Source organism: Felis catus, chromosome A1 (genome assembly GCF_018350175.1).
Source record: "Felis catus isolate Fca126 chromosome A1, F.catus_Fca126_mat1.0, whole genome shotgun sequence".
Lineage (NCBI taxonomy): Eukaryota > Metazoa > Chordata > Mammalia > Carnivora > Felidae > Felis > Felis catus.
This window is the reverse complement of record NC_058368.1, coordinates 162,933,129-162,957,416: the sequence shown is the minus strand read 5'-3', so window position 1 is coordinate 162,957,416 and position 24,288 is coordinate 162,933,129. Positions and strand designations below refer to the sequence as shown.

At 34.8% G+C, this 24,288-nt stretch overlaps 1 protein-coding gene across 2 annotated transcripts in view; it reads left to right on the top strand.

Annotated features, from left to right (window-relative positions):
• Positions 1-24,288, top strand: part of SLCO6A1 (solute carrier organic anion transporter family member 6A1) — a 92,531-nt gene that overhangs the window by 5,122 nt on the left and 63,121 nt on the right. For both annotated transcript variants that reach the window (XM_011284804.4, XR_006583454.1), the window contains exons 2-7: positions 5,151-5,411; positions 6,800-6,985; positions 8,538-8,634; positions 12,197-12,318; positions 13,138-13,247; positions 23,164-23,308. In XM_011284804.4, the coding sequence (XP_011283106.1) occupies positions 5,151-5,411; positions 6,800-6,985; positions 8,538-8,634; positions 12,197-12,318; positions 13,138-13,247; positions 23,164-23,308 (921 nt within the window). The remainder of the gene's footprint in view (positions 1-5,150; positions 5,412-6,799; positions 6,986-8,537; positions 8,635-12,196; positions 12,319-13,137; positions 13,248-23,163; positions 23,309-24,288) is intronic.

Genomic DNA, 24,288 nt, shown 5'->3' with positions numbered 1-24,288 from the left:
GGTGGGGGAGAGGGGGAGCTTCATCTTAGGAACTGTGAGATCATGACCTGAGCTGAAATCAAGAGTTGGACACTTAACCAACAGAGCCATCCAGGCACCTTTAGAACTTTTGACTACAAAGATTCTAGGGTTGACTGATCGCTTCTGATTGTTCTAGAAAGTTTACAGAAAGAAAATGAGAAGTTTAGGGCATGATTAGGGAAATGTATCAGCTTCTCTGATGGTTCTATGAGAATCTCATCACTTATAGTGACACACTGCATATTTTGATCATTTCCAACCCCGAATTACAACGTAAGTTCAATTCACAGATTTATCAGATCACTTTTGTCAGAGTTAAGACATTGATTGTGGAAAAGCAGAACCCCAAGATTTGGGATCAAGGCATTTGGGGAATTGAATGAGTCTGAGGACCATAAATCCCCAAATCCTGAACTTCCTTTCCCAGTAGGAACAAATATTTCTCCTATGTCTGAAGAAAAATCAATTACTTGCTTGAAAATATTAACCTTACCTCACCCAAGTGAAGGGAGTGCTGGTTGCCCTTATGATCTACCCCACCACCCCTTACTGTTGCCTGAAACATAACTAGAATTAGATCCCAGCCTTCATAGAATGACTAACATAAAATCAAACCTGGGAGATAATATACACCAAAAATTTCCCTGCCAGTTCAGTGACGTGTCTAGGGAATGACTGGTTTGGAGTGTGAGGGCTACCTCTTCTAAAGTGAAGGAAAGTTTCTTCACTTGTTCTACTCACTATTAAGAAACATAATCTTTAGTGAACCTATAGTTTTTTGAAGGTGGAAATATGTTATGGTAGATAGTCACACTGTAGCTCCACTCAGGGTCGGCCCTAAAAAAAGTAGAGGAAAAAGGAAATATTCCCAGTGGGCAGAACATTAAGAAGTATATCTGGTTATCTATATTGCCTAGAATGGCATGCTGCCATTGCCTAATGGTTTGACCATTTGGTAACTAGAGGAGAACTGGGAAAGTGTTATGTCTATTTAAATGGGCATAGTTCTCCTTTGTGGATGTTCACCAAAGAAATCCATTACAGAGAAAGCGTTCAACAATGAGATAGATAACCATACTGTGAAATTAGCCAGCCGCTTTCCCCAGTCACTGCATGTCTTGTTCAGTGGGCTCATATTTATAGTGGCAACTGCGTCAAGAATGGAGGTTATGAAAGAGCTGGATGCATAATTCATCTTGACCATCATTGATATGGCTATTGCACTTATTGAATGCCTTATATACTGTCATGATCACTTATTATCACATTGCTTTAAATGAAGGAACTCATTTTATAGGAGAAGAAATGTATCAGGATGTTCATGTTCATGGAATTCACTGATCTTACTACATATCTCCATAACCCAAAATTCTTGGTCTTATAGATGATTATAATGTCCTATAGAGGACTCAGGTAAGGTCCAGCTAGGAGACAACAATAAAAAAATGGGGATGCTGTCCTGTAGGGTGAGGCATATGCTTTGAGATAGCAGCCTACACATGTCATATGTGATCAAGAAGTACAAGAGGGGGTGAATAGTGGAAGAAGGGGGTTATAAACATCAACTGTGTTTGCATAACTATTTAGAGAAATAAAAACAACAATGATGCATTTTTCTCTCATTTGTTTTATGTGTACACAAACACAACCATGTATACATTTGTGTGTGTGTGTATTCCAATATTTTTCTTTTTCCCTTTTTATTTGATCAAAGAGTATTATGGGAGATAATGTTGCAAATTTATCTCTAGGTTACAGAATATCCCTGAGAAAGAAAATTAATATCCCAACACCAGAGTTGGACATAGTTACTGACAGGACATTTCTTGCTTTGGCCATTATTCCCCTTGGCCACATCTAAAATGAGAGTTGAGGAAAATTCTTCTCTTTGATGCAGCAACATTTTTATACCTTGTTTCCTCCTGGTCTTGCTCTGTTAAACTGTTGTTGCTCTAAGTTTGACTTACGGTTTCTTTTTCAATGTAGTTCCCTTGCAAATTTAGTTAAGTCTATGATGTCTTTGACTAGTTATTTATACCTTTTATACCATTTATACCTTTGCAATTTACTTTTTGTATTGAGAAAATCCATTCAGGTTTGCGATTGAACTAGAAGATGGATTCGCATTACCTTGAGATATATATGATGACTGGTTGGACTGTGTGTCTCTGCTTTTGAGGGAAAGAGTGAGAACATGTTTGTAAGAATGATAATTGCAAAATGTTAGGCAGAAACATGATGGTGTCCCTGTTAATTTGGTATGTTAGTTTAAATAGAAGAAGGGTGAAAATATGTCCTGAGTAGTCTAAAGGGTGAGCTCTCAAGTTACTTGTCTGTTGGCCATAAACTTCATCATTCACGGTCTGGACTCATTCCTCTATTTACAAAGGGGACTGGGAGCTTGTAAACTACAATTCCCAGCCTTTCTTTCTCTCTGGCTTCCACTTAGGTGGTGCCAGTGAGAGGCTATGGCAGTAGATTTGCAAAACGGGCAAAGGAAGGCCTCTTTTTTGTTTTTTCCTCTCTGTCTGTGGTGATGTTTTTGGCAAGAGCAGCAATGCTTGGTGAGGAAAAGCCCCTGGATTTATGCTCAGGAATCACTTCAGCTTCATCAGCAGCAACAGTGCTTATGGTTGTAGGTCTGCAACTGCAAGAGCAGCAGAAGCAGTGGGTGGCTGTGAGTTGGCTCTCAAAGCATCATGTGGGTCCTGGCTTCCTGCAAAAGAGGCGGTGATGGCAATTCCAGCTGGAGCAGCAGCAGTGGCCCATGCTCCCGCAACCTCCCCTGTCGTAGGGATCCTGAGTTTTGATAAGTAACTCTTTTCCCTTTTCATTCCAAAAAAATGTATTATTTTGGTAACCAATGTCTATATCAATTTATTTTTCTTTCAAATATTTAGCATAGTTTTTCCTAGTTGGATACTGAGGGATAGAAAAGCACCCGTAGGATACCATTTATTTAATGTTCAGGAACATGACAAACAATTCCTGTATTATTCAAGGATATACACATTGTCAAAAAAAAAAAGTGTTTAAAAGGGTCAGAAATGATAAACTTCAAATCTAGGATGTGCGTTATGGAGAGAGAGAGAGGAGTGTGTTTGGGGAGTACATATTGGGCTTCAAATATTTTGAAAATGTTTTATTTCTTGATCTGGGTAGTAGATAAACATAATTATTAGATTGTTATTTATTCATATTCTATGATTGAAATGAATACATTAAAATAAATATCAGTTGGCACAAAAACAGACACTCAGATCAATGGAACAGAATAGAGAACCCAGAAATGGACCCACAAATGTATGGCCAACTAATCTTTGACAGAGCAGGAAAGAATATCCAGTGGAATAAAGACAGTCTCTTCAGCAAGTGGAAAACTGGACAGCGACATGCAGAAGAATGAACCTGGACCACTTTCTTACACCATACACAAAAATAAACTCAAAATGGCTGAAAGACCTAAATGTAAGGCAGGAAGCCATCAAAATCCTCAAGAAGAAAGCAGGAAAAAACCTCTTTGATCTTGGCCACAGCAACTTCTTAGTCAATACATCTTCAGAGGCAAGGGAAACAAAAGCAAAAATGAACTACTGGGACCTCATCAATATAAAAAGTTTCGCACAGCGAAAGAAACAATCAGCAAAACTAAAAGGCAGTCGGCAGAATGGGAGAAGATATTTGCAAATGACATACCAGGTAAAGGATTAGTATCCAAAATCTATAAAGAACTGATCAAACTCAACACCCAAAAAACAAATAATCAAGTGAAGAAATGGGCAAAAGACATGAATAGACACTTCTCCAAAGAAGACATCCAGATGGCCAACCGACACATGAAAAAATGCTCAACATCACTCATCATCAGGGAAATACAAATCAAAACCACAATGAGATACCACCTTACACGTGTCAGAATGGCTAAACTAACAACTCAGGCAACAACAGATGTTGGCGAGGGTACAGAGAAAGAGGATCTCTTTTGCATTGTTGGTGGGAAAGCAAGCTGGTGCAGCCACTCTGGAAAACAGTATGAAAGTTCCTCAAAAAATTAAAAATAGGGGTGCCTGAATGGCTCAGTCGGTTAAGCGTCCAACTTCAGCTCAGGTCATGATCTCACAGCTTGTGAGTTTGAGCCCCGCGTCGGGCTCTGGGCTGACAGCTCAAGCCCTGGAGCCTGCTTCAGATTCTGTGTCTCCCTCTGTCTGCCCCTCCGCTGCTTGCACTCTGTCTCTCGCATTGTCTCAAAAATAAATAAACATTAAAAAAATTTAAAAAAAATGAAATATAGAACTACCCTACGACCCAGCAATTGCACTACTAGGTATTTATCCAAGGGATACAGGTGCGCTGTTTCGAAGGGACAGATGCACCGTAATGTTTATAGCAGCACTATCAACAATAGCCAATGTATGGAAAGAGCACAAATGTCTATAGATGGATGAATGGATAAAGGAGATGTGGTATATATATATACAATGGAGTATTACTCGGCAATCCAAAAGAATGAAATCTTGCCATTTGCAACTATGTGGGTGGAACTGGAGGGTATTATGCTAAGTGAAATGAGTCAGAGAAAGAGAAATATCATATGACTTCACTCATATGAGGACTTTAAGAGACAAAACAGATGAGCATAAGGGAAGGGAAACAAAAATAATATAAAAACAGGGAGGGGGACAAAACATAAGAGACTCTTAAATATGGAGAACAAACAGACGGTTATGGAGGGGTTGTGGGGGGGGGATGGGCTAAATGGGTAAGGGGCATTAAGGGCAATGTTGAAATCATTGTTGTGCTATATGGTAACTAATTTGGGTGTAAATTAAAAAAATTAAAACCACTCTAAAAAAAAGGAAAAAAATTCAAAAATAAATACAATAAATATCAGTAAAAAATCACTATTCTTCAGTAAATAGGTACAAAAATTCAGTTATTAAGTATTTCTTAGAGGTTAAGGTCTGTTAGCATTTTAGAAAATGGATCGTGTGCTTATAGGGTTAAACAATCAGAATAATGTAAAATAAATTTAATGTAAATTGTTTTGCTTTGTAATGATTATAATGGTGTTCTTTTTTGTCTCTTAAATGCATACTATGGCTTTCTTTTTTTTTCTTTGTACATTTTAGGTATTGTGTTTGGTCTTGTAGATCTAAGCATTGACACTTTTCAGAAGGAGAATCATCTGGGGACCAGTGAAAATTTAGTGTTATCTTTGACTTATGATATTTCATCTTGCCTGATAGTACTATTTATATCATACTACGGAGGGAGAGGAAACATACCAAGATGGATTGCATTTTCTTCCTTTTTAGTAGGAGTTGGCTCACTTTTCTTTGCTTTTCCATACATTAGTGATGGACGTTATCAATTGAGTGCAGACCCTGAAGGTAAGATTATAAAAGATACAACAAATTACTATTCATTTAAACCATTTCCTCTAGAAATTTAAAATAGACTGTGATATTTGTGTGTACATCCATCCATCTGTATCTATTTATATTACCAAGTTTATTAAGCTAATTAATTATAGCTCCATACTAACATTTATGTGCCTATCTTTCATCTTCTCATGATCAGATACCCTTTCATTTAAGAGATAGGGATAGGAAGAAGAAAGAATATTTTGGGATAATTGTTTATCTTTTGTCAGTTTTCATATATATTACAAATCTCTTGAGAACTTTGGTAATTCCTTATGACTTCCACAGTATGCTTTAATTAATCCCTTTATTTTGACCTCAACACACATACACACAAGCAGAAATAAGTACATAAATAAACAGAAAAAAAAAGATTACACCCTTTTGAAGGTACTCCTACCATTTCAAAATGGGAGCTGCCCTTCTGCATAGTACTTGGAATCTGAAGAGATTAGTGACTTCTTTACTTTGTTCATTTTTTAATAAGTTTATTCCACAATCTTTTTGCTGTTCCCAGTAGAAGAAGTCTATTTTGAGGTTTCATAGTGCTATTTCTGACACTGTTGTGTTGGGTACTTTATTGTTGTGTATAGTTCTATAAAAATGTTAAAATGAATTTACCCATTTTGACAACTTTAAACTGGACTTTAGCAAGGCATGGTGGAAAAAGCCATGAGGATGTGTCCATGTGTGTATGTATGTGTATATACATGCTTATGATATTTAAAGGTATGCTTATGATGTGTGCTTATATTTTAAATAAATAATATTAAATATAGTTTAATATATACTATATAATTTATATATTAAATATGTTGATATATCATCAGTATGTGAACTATATAACATTCGCATATATTTATTATGTATTTATTACATTTGTACAATGTAAATATGTAGGCTAAATGTATTAATTTGTAGAATATATTTGTAGTATAATTAAGATATGTATTTTTTTGCTGGGGACAAAAGTCAGGGGTACCTACCAGATGCCATATTTAAGAGGAACATGTGTGTATGTGTGTTTTGTATGTGTGTGTGTGTGTATGTGTGTATGTATATATTTACACATAATTGTGTATATACATGTAATTGTGCCTACACATTTATATGTGGTTTATAATATTTGTATCTTTCCCAATATTCCCACAAATATCCTTTTATAATTGTGTTTTTCAGAGAATATGGTGATTGATTGTAGAATGGCTACATTCAGTGTAAATTAAATGTTAACTAAAAAAAGCATACTGGTGGAAATAGCTTTGTAAAAGGTTAAATATTTCATGAGAGATACTGCATATTTGTTGTTTGTGTAACTTTTGACTGATTTAATAAAAAAATTATCTTTTCAAAAGATACTTGCCAAGAAATGAAGATCATCAAGACTTGCAGGAAAGCCTCACCATCATTCCAAGCAAAATACATAGCTTCCTTCATCCTGGGGCAGATTGTGCAGGGAATAGCAGGCATGCCTCTTTATATCCTTGGAACAATCTTTATTGACAACAGTGTTGCCACACACTCAGCTGGCATTTATCTAGGCAAGTTGTTTTCCCTCTCTAATATGATTGACCCGTTTTGAATTTTTATTGAGCTTTTATATCTTGGTGTACATGTTGAAGCTGATATGGAAGCGCTAATTATTGGCTCTTATGATAATATTATAATAAAAATAACAGGTACGTTTGACCTCAAAATCACATTGAGTTGCCTAATTCTGAGGAGTTGCTTGAGATTTGGAATTGTAGACAAGTCATCTGAAAGTCATCAAACAGATAAAGAAAAATTGGAAAGATACATACTGTCTTAAGTAATAAAATCTATACTCTTTATGTGTGTATCTAATATATATATAATACATATAACATTTATATGTATTATATATATGTGTATATATATATATATATATATATATATATATATATATATATATAGTTTGTAATATCAAACTTTATAGGCTGCGTTTCATTTCTCCAGGGAAAAAAAACTCAAATTATTATATTGAATTGCTTGCATAGTTGTATATTTAAGCTTTGGGGACATAGGTGGGAAGCTGCTGCCATCATGTTCGTAAGGAGATAGAAATATTGTTTCATACCCCCTCAGCGCTAGATTCAGTGTTGAAATCGTCATCACCATTGTACTAAGCCTTTTGCATACGTTAACTTACTTCATCTGTTTTGGGGAGCTCAGATAGTTTGAAGTTAATGAAAATATAATCTTGTTCATCCCATCAAGAAGAGAAGTGATGTGCTGTTTAATTGACTACAATGTAGTACTCTGTTTCCAGTGTTTTATGTCATGGCATCCTACAATAAATAACCCAGGGGTATATCTCATAATAATCTGTATTTCCTTATGTTTTAATAGCTCCTGGCCCTGGTAGATCATCTGTCTGAACAGGGTATATTTATATTAAATATAAATATATTTATATCACATTAAATATATAGACTAAATAAGATACAGTGAATTATATAATTAACTTGCCTAAGTTTCTTTATTTATGCATTGGATGAAATACAGGATGGCTAATTTTATGTGTCTATTTCACTAGATTACGGCAACCATTTATTTGTTTCAACACCAGTATAGATATTTATGCTATATTTTTTAAATAGACTAACACAGTCAGTAGACTCTGAGTAAAGCAGATTACCCTCCATTATGTTGGTTAGCCTTATCCAATCGGTTGAACGCTTTCAGAGGAAAGACTTGGGTTTCCCAAAAAAGAAGCAATTCTTTCACCAGACTGCTAGATAGAAACTCTGCCTGAGTTTTTCCAGCCTTCTGGTCTATCTTATGGATTTCAGGCTTAATAATGGACTCACTACTGTAACTTTAACTCTTACCTGGATTTCCAGCCTGCCAGCCTACTCTACAAATTTGGACTTGCCAGGCCTTACAATTGCATGAGCCAATTATTTATAATCTCTCTCTCAATATCCTATTGGTTCTGCTTCTCAGTTCTGCTTCTCATAACTAATAAAGTTAGTTATCAAACTTTCAGAAGTAACCTATTTCAACCATGTAATTTTTATCATGACAGAACTGGCTTATGTAGTTTTTTGATGTTCAGTGTTCATTTCATAGGCTTAATGGACGCTTCATTAATACTTGGATATTCTTTGGCTTATGTGATAGGAGCACCCCTTATGAAGGGGACTGAAAACAGTACTTTTCTTATTAGGTAAGTCATTTTGTTTCATTTTTTTGTTGTTGTTTATGTGATATGAAATATTTATTGGATATATTTAGCCTATAAACGTATATTTTTAATTTGTTATACCATATTTTTAAGAAAAACGTGAATGTGACTGATACGTGTATTTATGTACATATAAATACACTTTTATCTTTATTGTTTGAAATGCAATATATTGTTTGAAAACATTATAAAGACAACCTTATTACTAATTCTGCATATGGTTTTTTTTTGAAAAATTGTGGAGAAAACAAATGACATAAAATTTATCATTGTAGCCTTTTTTTTTAAATTTTTTTTAACGTTTATTTATTTTTGAGACAGAGAGACAGAGAATGAATGGGGGAGGGTCAGAGAGAGAGGGAGACACAGAATCTGAAACAGGCTCCAGGCTCTGAGTTGTCAGCACAGAGCCCGATGCGGGGCTCGAACTCACGGACTGCGAGATTATGACCTGAGCTGAAGTTGGACACCCAACTGACTGAGCCACCCAGGCGCCCCTGTAGCCTTTTTTAAGTGTATAGTTAGTACAGTAGTGTTAACCATGTGCGCACTGTTATGCACCAGTTTGCTAGAAATTTTGCATCTTGCAAAACTAAAATTCTATATCCCTTGCACAATAACTTCCATTTATCCCCTTCTCTCCAGCCCCTGAAAATCACCATTTTACTTTCTAAGATTTTGGCTACTTCATATGCCTTATATAAGTGGAATCATGCAGTGTTTGTCTCTTTGTGACTGGCTTATTTCACTTAGCACAATGACCTCAAGGTTATTGAACATATGCCATCGCATATGCCAGTAAAAATACTTTCTTTTTAAAGCCAAAAATTAGTCAATTGCATGTATATACCACAATATTGCATCTGACAAGGGAGCATATGATAAGACAAAAAATCTGTAGTATGACAACTACAGATTTCACTGGTCTTACTCTGTGCCCTTATCCAGAAATAGCTGACTTGATAGAATGGAGTCATGTCTTGGTATTGTCCACACTTTTTGGTGGAGTATTTAGGTTTTCTCTATTACTATCATGTCATCTTCAGAGATAGTTTTACTCATTCCTTTCTGATTTGAATGCCTTTATTTCTTTTTCTTCCCTAATTGACCTGGCTAGTACTTCCAGTGCAATGTTGATTGAAGTGAGGAGATTGGGTATCCTTATGTTACTCCTGATCTTATGGGTTCGTCATGATGACCTTTATCATGTTGATGCATTTTCCCTTTTACTCAATTTCTTGAGAGTTTTTATTATGAATGAATGCTGAATTTTGTCAAATGATTTTTCCACTTCAATTGACCTGATCATATGATTTGTATCTTTCATTTTGTTCCTGTGGTGTATCACATTGATTAATTTGCAGATATTGAACCATTCTTGCATCCCTGGAATAAATCCCCCTGATTGTGGTGTATGATCCTTTTAATGGCTTGTTAAATTTGGTTTCCTAATACTTTGTTGAGGATTTTTGAATCTGTGCTCGTCAGGGATATTGGCTTGTAATTTCCTTTTCTTGTAGTGTACTTGTGTGGTTTTAGTTGCACATTAAATGTAATATCCAATTTCAGTTTGTTTTTTTTATATAATATGGGAAATGGGTAAAGCTTCTATTTTTCCCCTCAAAGGGATATCCCATTGTATTGATGACATTTATGGATCATTCTGTGTTTTTTTTTTTTAAATCAATTTATTTTTTACTGATATTATACACCATCTATATCATAAGTTAAATTTCTTGCATACATAGGTTTCCTTCTTATCTGTTGTCTCTCTAATCCATTGTCTGATCTCTCTCTCTATTTTCATGCCAGTACTACAATGTTTTAATAACTACAACTTTATATATGATTTGCTATTTGGTTGGGTAAGTCCTTCCTCAATATTATTCACCAAAAAGCAGGGGCTATTTCTGCAAAATTACTCTTTCAGATAAACTTAATAGTCTCAGGTTACAGTGAAAACATTTTGATTTGAGATACTTGAATTTACTTATCAAATTGGGAATAAATGTCATTTTTCTATGTAAGAATATATTGCTCTATTTTCTCTGCTCTTCCTTTGTGCCATTCAATGAAGTCTTAGGAATTTTGTTATTGAAAATATTCCATTAAGCTTATTCCTAGTAATTTATTTTGTTAGTAATGCGCTTGGAATCTTTATATTATTACTTCTTAATCAATTATTTCTAGTAAGAGGAAAATCTGTTAATATATATGGCACCTATTAAATTCTTTGCTTACATTTTCGGACTATTTTCCTCAGTCTTCTTGGTTATCAATTATTTACAGATAGGTAATAATCATATATAGCATAATGCATATGGTTACAATACATAGCTGGATTCAAAAGTAAAAAGAGAAAAAAAATTCTAAATATTTTAATCAGTGAGGAAACACATAATCTTAGTGAAAATCTAGAGTTGAAACTTTCTATGCATACCATGTCCAGATATATATACCTCTCTGATAATGGAACTCAAGATTGCAACCTAATAGTATTGCAAGTCGGAACTTGTATCCCTTAATAATATAACAATGGATAAGGAGTTAGCCCACTAATAAATAAAACTGGGAATATTCTCCACTTTCTGTGAAAGGCAGGGCCTATATGCAAGCTCCTCACCAGGTCACTGTTGACAAATAGAATTACCTGCGAGAAACCAGCACCTTCAAAACTGTGGTTCTTAACTATGTGGGTTTTGTCCCACAATGGATGGTCAGACAAGGTCTTATGCGTCTGTGGAATTGAAGACAGTGGTAGCTGTATGGTAATGAATGTCTCCAAATCTTCTCCCTAAATGATACAAAATAACTTTATAACTATGAAAATTTTCTGCAAGATCATGGCCTTAGCATGACTGAAGACAAATAGTGCTGAAATTGCAAAATGAACAGTGAGTAAAAGAAAATCAACACAGGATCCTTCACATTCCCATCCTGCCCTGCTTACTGCAAAGTCTGTCAAGGCAGACCAAGAAAAAGCTGCAGGGAAAATGGAAGATAAAGGCTAACAAAGAGTACTATGGGTGATTAGGTATGACCACCAGGAGAGTGATAAAGAGTCAATCTGAGTTGATTTCAGAGAAGGAATTGTAAGAAAGGCATTTCCAAGTGTATGTAATGTAAAGGGTTAGATATCAGATAAAAGGTTAGTTGCTCACCTTAAAGGCCAGGCTTGCCCTAAAGGTTGTGCATGATTTAAATGGGCAGGAATGATGTTTAAGGATAGGTAAGAGTTAAAGGGGTAATCTTCCAAAAGCATAGCTTCTGTTGACGAAAAAAGTTAAAAAGGAACAAAGAATTACATGTGCCACCTGAGTGAACATGGGAAAAGAAAGAAAAGAGAAACAAATTAGAATCTTGTAGGATAAAAGAAACCTGCATAACTGGAGGAGTCACAATCAGCAAAACAAACAATAGGGACAAATTAACAGAAGATCTTCCTCCCTTCCTCCTTCCCTGTCCCTCTCTCTTTCTCTCTGTTTGATTATGGCTTTGTAATGAAATACACAAAGTTGAAATTTTTAATTTTTCTCTGTTAAAGTGTTGAAGACATTGATGATCATCACAAGTGGCTGAGGAGTTGGTGGATTTATTTCGGTTTTGTCTCACTTACTGCATGGATAACATTAATACCATTGTCATGCTTCCCACACAGTGTACGAGGTGACTGTAAAAATGTAATTCATTAAGTTAAAATACAGTAGGTTCCTTGTCCCACCCCCATTTCCCGTTCTCAGAATATGGCTGAACTACTTTTCTTTTTGTCATGGAGGTATGACATATGCTAGTGTTATTTGAACACATGAAACTTCATGTTGCCAAATACTATTTTATTTATGTGCCAAACTTTCATTAGTATATATTTTTGTTTCTTGTCATTTTTAAAAAAAGGTAGAGTTCATAAGTTTTCTTTAAAAAGAAATATATTTAAATCTATTTACCTACCATTATTTAATACATGTACCACCTGAAAGAATTATTGTAAGATAAAGTAATAACTATTAAAATTCTTTTGGAAACACTAAAAAATACATGTAACATTAGAGAAATCAAATACTCTCCTAATGGTAGTACATTTTATTGGCACAAGATATTTTTAGTAATGTCAAAGATGACTCTTTTACATTTTAGGGCTGTGTTGTCAAAAACTGTAGTCACTTTCCATGTGTGGCTATTTAAATTTCAAAGTAAATTAAGATTACTTAGTCATAGGAGCTATATTTCAAGTATTTAATAGCTACATAGAGCTCGTGGCTACAGTATTGGACAGTACGGCTACGACAAGTTTTCATTATCATAGAATGTTCTTTATGACAGCACTGTTTTAGAAGAATGTGCTTTTTTACTTAGATTGACTTTAGCTTGTTCAAAAATAGCTCACTTGCCATTTCAAGAAAAACTATTAAGATGTGTGCGTATGTTTGTATGTATGTTTTAATTATTTGAATGTGTCATAAGATTCTTTTACTCGTTAACCTATAGGTACAGCAAAGATAAAAGCTGAGAAACGTAAACAGCTTCATCCGTTTGACAACAAGTTTAAAGATAAGGAACTTGGAACTAGTATCAAGGATTTATTTGCTAATACTTGGGTAAAGTAAAATATTTTATATGAACAAGCCAATTAAGTTGACCTGTATATTTTCTAACAGTGGGTTTAAAAGAATAACCATAAAGTGTTCAACTTAAATCTGAGGGGTACTTAAGCCCTTAATTAACTTACTCATTTTACAGATAATGGCAAATAGGACCCACCTTACCTAAGTGACGTTTCCGGGAACATGGCTAGTGTCAGAGGATGGTACTAGTTTTTTTCCTTCTACCTTTTCTTTTAATTTTACTTTTGTATTATTTTGTGTTTGTTCTTTTCCTGAAGAAATACGTAAGACTTACAGGTATTAACATCTTTTTATTATGTTTAAATGACTTAGAAGAGAACTCTAGAAGTTAACAAATATTCATGAAAACATCGTATTTTATGGAAATTATTTCATCTCAGTTTCAAATGGAGAAAAATTCTTTGCTTCTCTAGGTGAGAAACAAGGCCTACAATACAGACATAGTGGGTTTAATAAAAACAAACAAACAAACTTCTAAGTAGTGATTCTACATTCAATTTGCTTTCTCTTCTCCTTTTCATAAGTATCCTTTATGTTGTGGGCAGAATTATATTGAGGATACATGGAAACTAACACCTATACCTTTATGGAGCTTAGATTCTTGTGTAGGTTTCAGATTTTAAAAAATACAGAGATTAGAGGTAGCTCAGTCTGTTAAGCGTCCAACTCTGGATTTTGGCTCAGGTCATGATCTCATGGTTCGTGAGTTCTAGCCCCATGTTGGGCTTTGTGCTGATAGTGCAAAGCCTGCTTGGGATTCTCTCTCTCTCCCTCTCTCTGCCCCTCCCCTGCTTGCACTCTCTTTCTCTTTCATAATAAATAAACATTAAAAAATACAGAGATTAAAAACAACTGATTAACAATTGTGTAGGGAAAATTCTACATAAAATGTACTTTAGTTATGGGGTAATAATGTAGGTTTCACTCTATGGGGAGCATTTAAATGGAATACCCTAAAGCAAGAGAAGAAGTTATCCATGTGAAGAATGGTCATTAATAAAATTCCAGGCATAAAAGACACATGTGGAAACATCTTGGAGCAGCAAAGTTTTAAGAATGTTCAGTTCAGAGAAGCCTTGTGTATTTGGAGCATAGTTGCTTGGTGGGGAGAATGAATGAATAACAGGTTAGAGAGTAAGCAGAGGCTAGGTCACAAAGGTCCTTGTGGGGCATGGTAAGAACTTTAGATTTTGGTTTTAATGCAATAGGAAGTCACTCATATAGGTAAGGAAATAGTGTTTTAAGAACTTTAAAACATGGCTTGGGGTAAAAAATGGATTACAGTGGGGTAAGAGTTGAAAAGGCAGTATGACTCGGGTGTTATAGGAGGTTTTCTCTGGGTATTATAAATAGTAATTTTTTTATTCATATGAGACCCAATTGTAAGAACCAATTAAAAAATTATTTGGCATTTATAAAATACAGGGCTACTGACAGTGAATTGTGTACGAAGAAGAAAAAACCTTCCACATGTCAACATGATTTGAGCTTCTGGGGCCTTAAAGAAAAGAAATTAAAGAGTGGCTCAGCTGATTAATCATCTGACTTTGTTGGCTCAGGTCATGATCTCACAGTTTGTGGTTTTGAGTCCTGTGTTGGGCTCTGTGCTGACAGCTCGGAGCCTGGAGCCTGCTTCCAATTCTTTGTCTCCCCCTCTCTCTGCCCCTCCCCTGCTTGCAGTCTGCCTTTCTCTCTCTCTTAAAAATAAATATGCATTAATTTTTTTTTATAAAGAAAAGAAATTAAAGCCTAAAATATGGGGAAACAGATGTTCTAACAGATGTTCTAAAGCCTACATATGGACATGTAATATTAGGATCCAACAGAAAGCTTATGTATCTTATGCTCTTTCCTTTAACAATGTACCAGGCTGAGTTTCAGAAAGAAAACAGGGATAATGCGCCATACTTTAGGAAGCCTAGTAGATTAGAAAAAATCCCGCTGTTTGCCTTATTTCATGGGGTAGCACCTGCCAAAGCTCCGTTTCTTAGTAAAATGTAGCTACGGAGCAAGCCATGTTGGTGAAATTAAAGTAGGGCATGTCTTCCCTGATAATAATGGAGTCAGGCAGTGTTTTCTGTGAGGTTGGTGGTTAATTATGAGTCATTTAAGTAAGCAATGCAGCTTATTAAAGAATTCATGCAAGGAAGCGTGGAGTTGAGCAGTGGATAATGGCTTTAACCCCTTATCAGGCAGGGGCTAGAGATGCTATGACTTTCTGGAAATGAGTAGAAAGTGGAACTAAAGGTGAGTTTATGCTTGCCTGTTGTAGATCTTTTAGGCAGAGAGATTTTCTTCAGTAGGGTCTGTTACTTTTCATCTAAGCCCAAAAGTCAGATGAGATGCTAGAGATGCTGACCACTGAGGAGTAGCATCCTATTCTCCTTTGGTAAAAAGTTTTAGAGAGAGCAAGCTCTGTCCTTCTCTTTGTGCTCTATTGGTTATCCAAGAGGTAAAAGGCTAATGATACATCAGATCTCTCCTCATCCATAGGTTCTTATCTGTTAGTAGGCCTGACCACTAGTAGGACTACCCAGCAGGGATATTATATAGCACTCACTAATAGTGAGACCTAATGTAAATGTCCATATTTCTTTGATTCTAAGACACACTTTTTTCCTTTACATTTTAGCATATTTAAAATTGGGTTGGTATTAAATTGATGGGAGTCTTGAAATAACTGTAAAGCAGCATGTGATTGTGACATAGTAGGTATTGGCTAAGTATGGGTAAAATTGTCATGGCCATTCATATTATCATTACCTTAAGTAAGTTATATACTTTAGTGGGACTGTCCATAGTAGGCGAAACTGCTGGGTTAACTCTTCAAAAAGATGATGCAGTATTTAAGCATTGAGTTATGAAGTCATATATCTAGAAAGAAACAACAACAGAATGTAATTTTGATATTAGTAAAGCAAACATTTGATGTTGAACGAATGACCGCTAGTTCACATTTTCTTGCAAATAACATCCAAGTGTTTTATGAAACTTAAGTAAAGGAGTCCCATAAGTAGAGATAGCATTATTGTTCTCTTATTAAGAAAGCTGCTAAAGGAGATAGCGTTATTGTTCTTTTATTAAGATACCTGATAAAGGACTGCCTACCATGTGCCGAACTGTGCAACTGAGTCAGGAAAAATTGGCAAGTCCTTCTTAGTAGATCTAATATATTTCAAAAGCTGGTGAAACTAATATCTGCGTAGTATAGGACTTTCCTTAAAGCATTGTATTGTTATGTCATTGCAGTAATTTTTTTTTCTTGGTGGTACATAAAATAATGGTGTTTCTTACTGTTGATAGCATCTTAGAGTCCTTGAAATGTGGTATTTTAACCTTTCTGGGCCTCTAAAAAACTGGTGCAATAATGGTACCTTCTTCATAGGAATGTAAGGTGTATAGATTACCGCATAGCCCATAATAAAAACTCAATAAATACATAATAAATATGAATGCCTTCTTGAGATATTTCTGATTTTAGTTTAGGGAAGGAAAGTACACCAAAAATACAGGGGAAAACTTCATAAGATTTTCTTTTTATCTTGATAAGAGTGGGTTATCAACTAGAAAATAAATTTAAAAGACTAATTGAAAAATTTGATGGAATAAATATCTATTGTCTTCTTGCATTACTAATCCTATAGTTCAATACTTCCTGGTTCATGAGACTTAATTGGTACTATTTGCTTGAAGTTCAATGTCTGTTTACAAGCTCCTAATATAAGAAATGACATAAAATAATTCCAGCAAGCAAATTATTCCAATCAGTGAAATGTATCACTATCATCATAAGACTACTAACAGCTAGTTAAAAAACACATCTCCTGATTTTCTAGACATAGATTTTTTAAACAAGTCTTTTTATCATAAATTTTAATTAAAAGCCAGAGAAGTGGCTATTTTTAGAATGAATTCTCTTTACTGTTACCATATTTCTTGCTGTTCCTTATTTATATATTGTAGAAAATTCATCAGTTAAGGAAACACAATAGTTTTATTCAAATGTTAGTAAAGATAATTTTAATTTAAAAATAGAAAAAATGGGCCTGAATAAAAGATAACAAGCTAAAACAGAGACAAAATACTTAACATTTTTATAAAGTTATAATATCCATGAGGTGAAAAGTTATAAATAAAAAGTCAATGGCATTAACTTGAAGAACAGAAAGAAAAATGACTAACAGCAATAATAGTCTATAGCTCTCAGAATATAATAGATTAGAAGTATATTTTAAAAGAATAAAAAGAGAAAGCTTGGAAATTAGGAAATAAGTCAGGGAAAAGAAAAAAATGAAATTAAGACTGGCTGGAAGCAGGTAAGGAATAAAATTAAAAAAAAATTAATCTTTATTTTTGAGAGAGAGGGAGAGAGAGAGGGAGGGAGGGAGGGAGGAGTAGACAGAGAGGGAGACACAGAATCCAAAACAGGTTACAGGCTCTGAGCTGTCAGCACAGAGCTTGACTCAGGGCTCAAACTCATGAACTGTGATATCATGACCTGAGCCAAAGTTGGAGGCTTAACTGACTGAGCCACCCAGGCACCCTAAGGAATAAGATTTTATAGGAGAAAACTTTTTAAATGTATGGAGTAGAGAGATCAGCACTTTTACCTTCTTTTTCTTCATCACCTACCTAAAGTTTCACACCTTATTAACAGGGAAGACATTTACATACTAAAACTCCAGTGAACAAAGAAGTGTCAATGAATATCATGTTAATAAAGAACTTTTTGAACGATAAAGACCAAACAAATATAAAGTGTTATTCATTGTTTGTATTTGACTATAAGTGGATGACAGAATCTATCAAAGGAAGCTAGGATCCCAAGTATTTAGATATTATTCTATTGGTAGTCAAAATACTGAATTTCCTTGGAAAGCAAGTAAATTACTATTATAGATACTAAAATCAATTTACATTTGACATAAGTAACATAATTTTTAAAAATATATTTATTGCTTGTGTTTATGTCGGGACATAATATACTAGTTTCAGTCTCTGAGTTGTCTACTAGGTTTGACCAAATAAATTGGTGTGGAAGGAGAGTGAGTGAAATTTCAGGATAGAGGGCTGAAACATTTTTAAACTTGAAAAAAACAGCATTCTCTACATGAGATATTGTACTCTTATTGGCAGATTTAATAAAGATAAGCATTACTTTCTATGGCTAACTATAGATATTTCATCATAAGGAATGAAGACCAGAGCAAGGGAGAAGTTAAGTGATCAGTAAAACACTTGAGAAGTTCAAGGAAGTTTATTGGTGTCCTCTTCAGCTTATGTTTTCCTCCTATTTGCTCGTAGACACGAAGGCCTTTTATTGGCAAGATCATTGTTTCTTGTCATGCTACCTTGATTAGGGTAGGAAGTAGATTAATGCTTTTATCACATAAAAGAAAAAGTTCCCCAATTAATTGGGACATTATACACCCCATCTCCAATGAACCTTGGTTGAGTCTTTAGGAACTCTTTCCTCTCTTGCCTCATTGCTCTGCATTAGTTTCCTTGTTAACATTTCTTTCCCACTGTTACTCGAGACCTGTCTTGAACCTTAGTCTACTTGTCTGTGGCCACTCTTCCATATACTTTATATTTTGCTGATCCTGTCCTTATTTCAGACTCTAAGTACATTAAGGAGTACCTAGTCTAGTTTGAAATCATACCTCCCAGACCAACATGAACCTCCTCTGGTATGGTAAAGACCTTGGTTTTAGACCAACTCTGTAATGGACTAGGGCTGAGAGCCACAGTACTACAAGATATGGCTGTTGCATAAAATTATCTGCTACTGTAAAGAACTAATTTGATTTCTCCTTTTGTATATCAACATCTACCATAATTAAGCCTGAGTTTACTAATGAAATTCCTTGAATACTGATTTGTATGTCAGGCCTTTTTCTTTGCCTCCCATATTTATATTTAAGAAAAGAATATTTATTTATTTATTTACTTATTTACTTATTTACTTAATTATTTATTTATTTAAAAAGGAAAGCCTGGACATTTTATTAGAAAGGTCCTTTGCATTCTGAGTGCTTGCTTGCTATGCTCACATGTTCTTTCTGAATAAAGCACCCACAGCCCTTTCTGAAGAAACCCAGAAGTGTTGTGTTGTGCATTAATTGCCATGTTCTATATGATGTAGTTTAAATGTCCTAGTTAAAACTAGGTCTGAGATCAGCACTTGAGCCCAAGACAGCCATATTTAGATTTCCCAAAAACTTATCAAATATCTTGAGAAAAATATCCAATCAGGACACCTGCTATAAACTGACTAATTTCTCTTTCTTAAGAGAGTATAAATAGTCAGATGGGAGCTTTAATAAATTGACATCAAGAAAATGAATGAGAAAAGGCCATTGAGACAGAGAAGCAAATGGAGAGAGAATATACTAAGTAGCTGTAATAGAAGTAGATATAGACACAATAAGCTGACAGAAAGAAACTGAATATCTGGGCCTTTGAAGCAATTAAGACAAAGCAATGGAGACAAGATAAGCTGCTGTTTGAGTCTGAATGATGTTGTTTCTTTATGAGTGCTGAATTATTCAGCTACTTAGAAAGTGTTTTTGGCTTTCTCTCTTTACAGTGTAACATTATAATAAGTTTCATCAATTGGATTAAACTATGAGTCTGTTCATTTTAATTCTAAAGAGTCCAAACACAAAAATGATCTAGTACAGTGGTTCTTAGTGTGGGGCCTAGACCACCACCACCACCACCACCACCACCACCATCATCATCATCATCACCTGAGAATTTGTTAAAAATGCAAATTCTTAGGTTACTCCAGACCTACTGAAAGTAGGATCTGGCAATCTGTGTTTTATACCCTCCAAATGACTTAAAGCCCACCATAGTTTGCAACAACAAATCTAATAATCTAGTGTGACCTTCTTATTTTATAACTTATGAAAATGATTTGTATTCTTTCCTGGGTACCTTCTATATGGCAGAAATTAAATTATTACATATATTCAATTCTCTGGATCACTTGAAGTTATAGATATTATCATTTCTATCTTATAGATGATGAACCAGTAATTTAAAGAGAATGAGTAATTTCTCCAAAGACATGTATATCTTTGGATACACATACACACAGACAAAAGACACATAGGGTTGGCCGAATTGAAGTTAAAAATATAAAAACCTCTCAAAAAAAGAATATAAAAACCTCTCACATGCCTGACTCTAATGCCATTACTCTTGTGTACTCTTGTGTATTATAAAATACCGCCTAAAAATAAGATACGTAGAGACTGCTATTTGCTGATTATTGTTCCAAAAATCAATTGCAGAGCCAAGGTAAAAGCTAGGTTTTCTGTTCCTTATTCTGCCTGTTTTATCTAATACATACTGCCATTTCATATAAAACCATGGTATAGTCCAGTGGAATGGAAGATAGAACTCAATAACAGACTAATATATGTAAGAACTTGCCACGTGATAGAATAGGCACTGCAGGGATAGTTGTTCAGTAGATGTGATGACAAGTTTGGTTCTCTGTATGGTGAAATGAAGTTGGATTTCTATTTCATATCATACACAAAGGTGATTTCTAGGTTAATAAAATGTGATTAGAAAAAAAACAACACAGTTAATGCTAAACCATGAAAGACATATCTTGTGACATAGAGGTAGGAAAGGTTAAACAAGTTTGCAGCATTGTAAAATATGAAGTAAAAATTTGTGGATCAAAGATTTTGGTTCTGTGAAGGAAACCGTAGACAATGGTAAAAGATGAGTGACAGCTCTTTCAACCCAACAAGAGATTGGTATTTAGAATAAACAAGAAATTATTGGAAAATCTGCGTAGGAATTTCAGAAAGCCTAATAAAAATATGAATAGTCAGTTTGCACACAGTAACAAATCCTAAATAGCTATGAATTACATGAAGAAATGCTCAATTGGATTTGAATTTAAGGAAGCATATTGTGGCACTGCTTCACATCCATCAGCATGGCTAAATTTTAAAAGCCAGCTAATAATATCAAGTGTTTGTGATTATGTGGGGTGTACCAGTTATCTACCGCTACATGACAAACCGCCCCAAAACTTAGTGGCTTAAAATAATAAAACATGATTTTGCTCATTAATCAGCAGTTTTGTCAGGGCTTGCTCCTTTCAAATATACTTTTTTTAATGTTTATTTTTGAGAGAGAGAGAGAGAGACAGAGTGTGAGCAGGGGAGGAGCAGAGAGAGAGGGAGACACAAAATAGGAAACAGCATCCAGGGTCTGAGCTGCCATCACAGATCCTGATGCAGGGCTGGAACTCACAACCTATGAGATCATGACCTGAGCCTAAGTCAGCCACTTAACCCACTGAGCCACTAAGGTACTCTATGGCTTATCCCTTTCAGATCGACTTGTCAGCTAAAGTCTGGAAAATAAAATTGTCTGGAGGCTTATTTACTCAAATATTAGCTTTTGATACTGGTTGTTTGCTGAAATACCCACAGATGGCCTCTCCATCTGATCTGGGCTTTCTTATAATATGGTGAAAGAGTTCCAAGGCCAGAGTCCTAAGAGAGTGGGAGTACATAGCAGAAGTCAGATTGTCATTTTATGACCCAACATCAGAAGTCATGCTGCATCACATGCTTTGTTGAGACAGTCATAAAGGACTTTTCCAAGGTCATTGCCTCCTGATGAGAGAATGGCAAAATTCTGGAAGGGAATGTGGAACTGAAAATATTGCTCTAATGGATTTTATAAAAAGTATAAGTTGCTACATGAAGAAAATAGAACTCTCTTACATTATGGTGGGATTGTTTTGGGAAAAAAATTCTAGAGAAATGATGGAATAAAGTGTACTAAATGTCAATGCCCTAGCAATCCTGTTCTAGAATATGTATTTCCAAAGGCGTTCTACCCTAGTCCTTGATGGTGCATGCACAGGGATGTTTAATGTAGCCTTGTTTGTGACAGTGGGAGTGGAACTGAGCCTAAGCATTTAATGCTGTGGGAGTGGACGAGTATGGTGGAATCACACTTTGTAAAGTTAGACAGCACTCAGAAGATGAGTTAAATTAATATACAGAATATGTTTAGATTAAAAAAGTGGTGTTTAGGACTAGAAAAAAATCTAAGTTATTTTAAGAATATACAAATAAAACACCACTGAAAATTTCAAAGATATGTACATATATAGGAAATACAGAAATCTGTTTGAAAATTAATATTTTAATGTTAATTATTGTCATGTTAATTACTATGTATAGTGTAGTAGTATGATAGGTAATGGTAAACCATGACTATATGGTATGACATGGTAATAGCAAACCATGTCTTTGTCAGGTTTCTCAGTAAGTTCCAAAAAATTGACTAAAATGCAGAATTTAAATGACTTTACTCTGTATGGAATTCCTGGGAGTAAAATATTATAGAATCTTAACTGTATGTAATACTAGTGATTTTCCTCGAGTGTTGCTTAAATTATCTTTGTTTCATTTTTTAGTTAAGTAAAAAAAATTGTTAAGAAAAAAAAGTAGATAAAAGTAAAGGGGCATTCTAGACACCTGGTTAATGGCATCTAGTTTCCCTTAAGTTTCCTAGCAAACGGCCAGACCTACAAATAAAAATTATAGAGGTAGAATTACAAATAAAAATGGTTTAAACACTACAAGTCTTTAACAGTATTTGTATATTGGTGAATTGCAAATTATATATATATATGCACATTTTATATATATATGCAATATATATATAATATATATACATGTATATTATATACGTATATATATTATACATATAATAATGCATTTCCAGTTTAGATTGTGAAAGGTAAAATTTTGTTGATTGGTCATTAACATATGAGTGAATAAATCTTTTTTCTTTACCTAACAACATAAAATAATTTGAATATGACTTATTTCTATTTCAGGTTCTGATGAAGGATCCAGTATTTATATGCCTAGCTCTGACCAAAGCTTCAGAATCTTTAGTTCTTATTGGAGCTTCTGAATTTTTGCCTATATATATAGAAAATCAGTTTGTATTAACACACACCACAGCAACTAAAATCGCAGGTAGACCTTTTCAGCTCATTGTATTCATTTTGAAGTTTTTATATAAAGTTTTCTTATATGCATTTAGGAAATATTTCAAATAAACATAAAGCAGGAGTAATAGCATTTACTCGTTTTATTTTATTTTATCTTATTTTTCTTTTCAGTGATTTTATGTATTACTCAGTGCTCATCACAATAGTATACTCTTTTTTTTTTAATTTTTTTTAACGTTTATTTATTTATTTATTTTTTAAATTTTTTTTTCAACGTTTATTTATTTTTGGGACAGAGAGAGACAGAGCATGAACGGGGGAGGGGCAGAGAGAGAGGGAGACACAGAATAGGAAACAGGCTCCAGGCTCCGAGCCATCAGCCCAGAGCCTGATGCGGGGCTCGAACTCACGGACCATGAGATCGTGACCTGGCTGAAGTCGGACGCTCAACCGACTGCGCCACCCAGGCGCCCCTAACGTTTATTTATTTTTGAGACAGAGATAGAGACAAAGTATGAACGGGGGAGGGTCAGAGAGAGAGGAAGACACAGAATCTGAAACAGGCTCCAGGCTCTGAGCTGTCAGCACAGAGCCCGATGAGGGGCTTGAACTCACTGGCTGCGAGATCATGACCTGAGCCGAAGTTGGACGCTCAACTAACTGAGCCACTCAGGCGCCCCACAGTAGTATACTCTTAATCCCCCTTTATTTCACTATGTTCCTCTCCCAACCTCTGGCAACCCCCAGCTTGGTATCTGTATTTAAAGTCCGGGTTTTTTTTTTTTTTTTTTTTGTCCCTTTTGTACTTTGTTCATTTGTTTTGTTTCTTAAATTCCACATATGAGTTAGATCTTATGGTATCTGTTTTCTCTGACTGACTTGCTTCACTTAGCATTATACCCTCAAGTTCCATCCATACTGTTGTGAGCAGCAAGATTTCGTTCTTTTTTATGGCTGAGTAATATTCCATCATATTTCACATTCTATCACATCTTCTTTACCCAT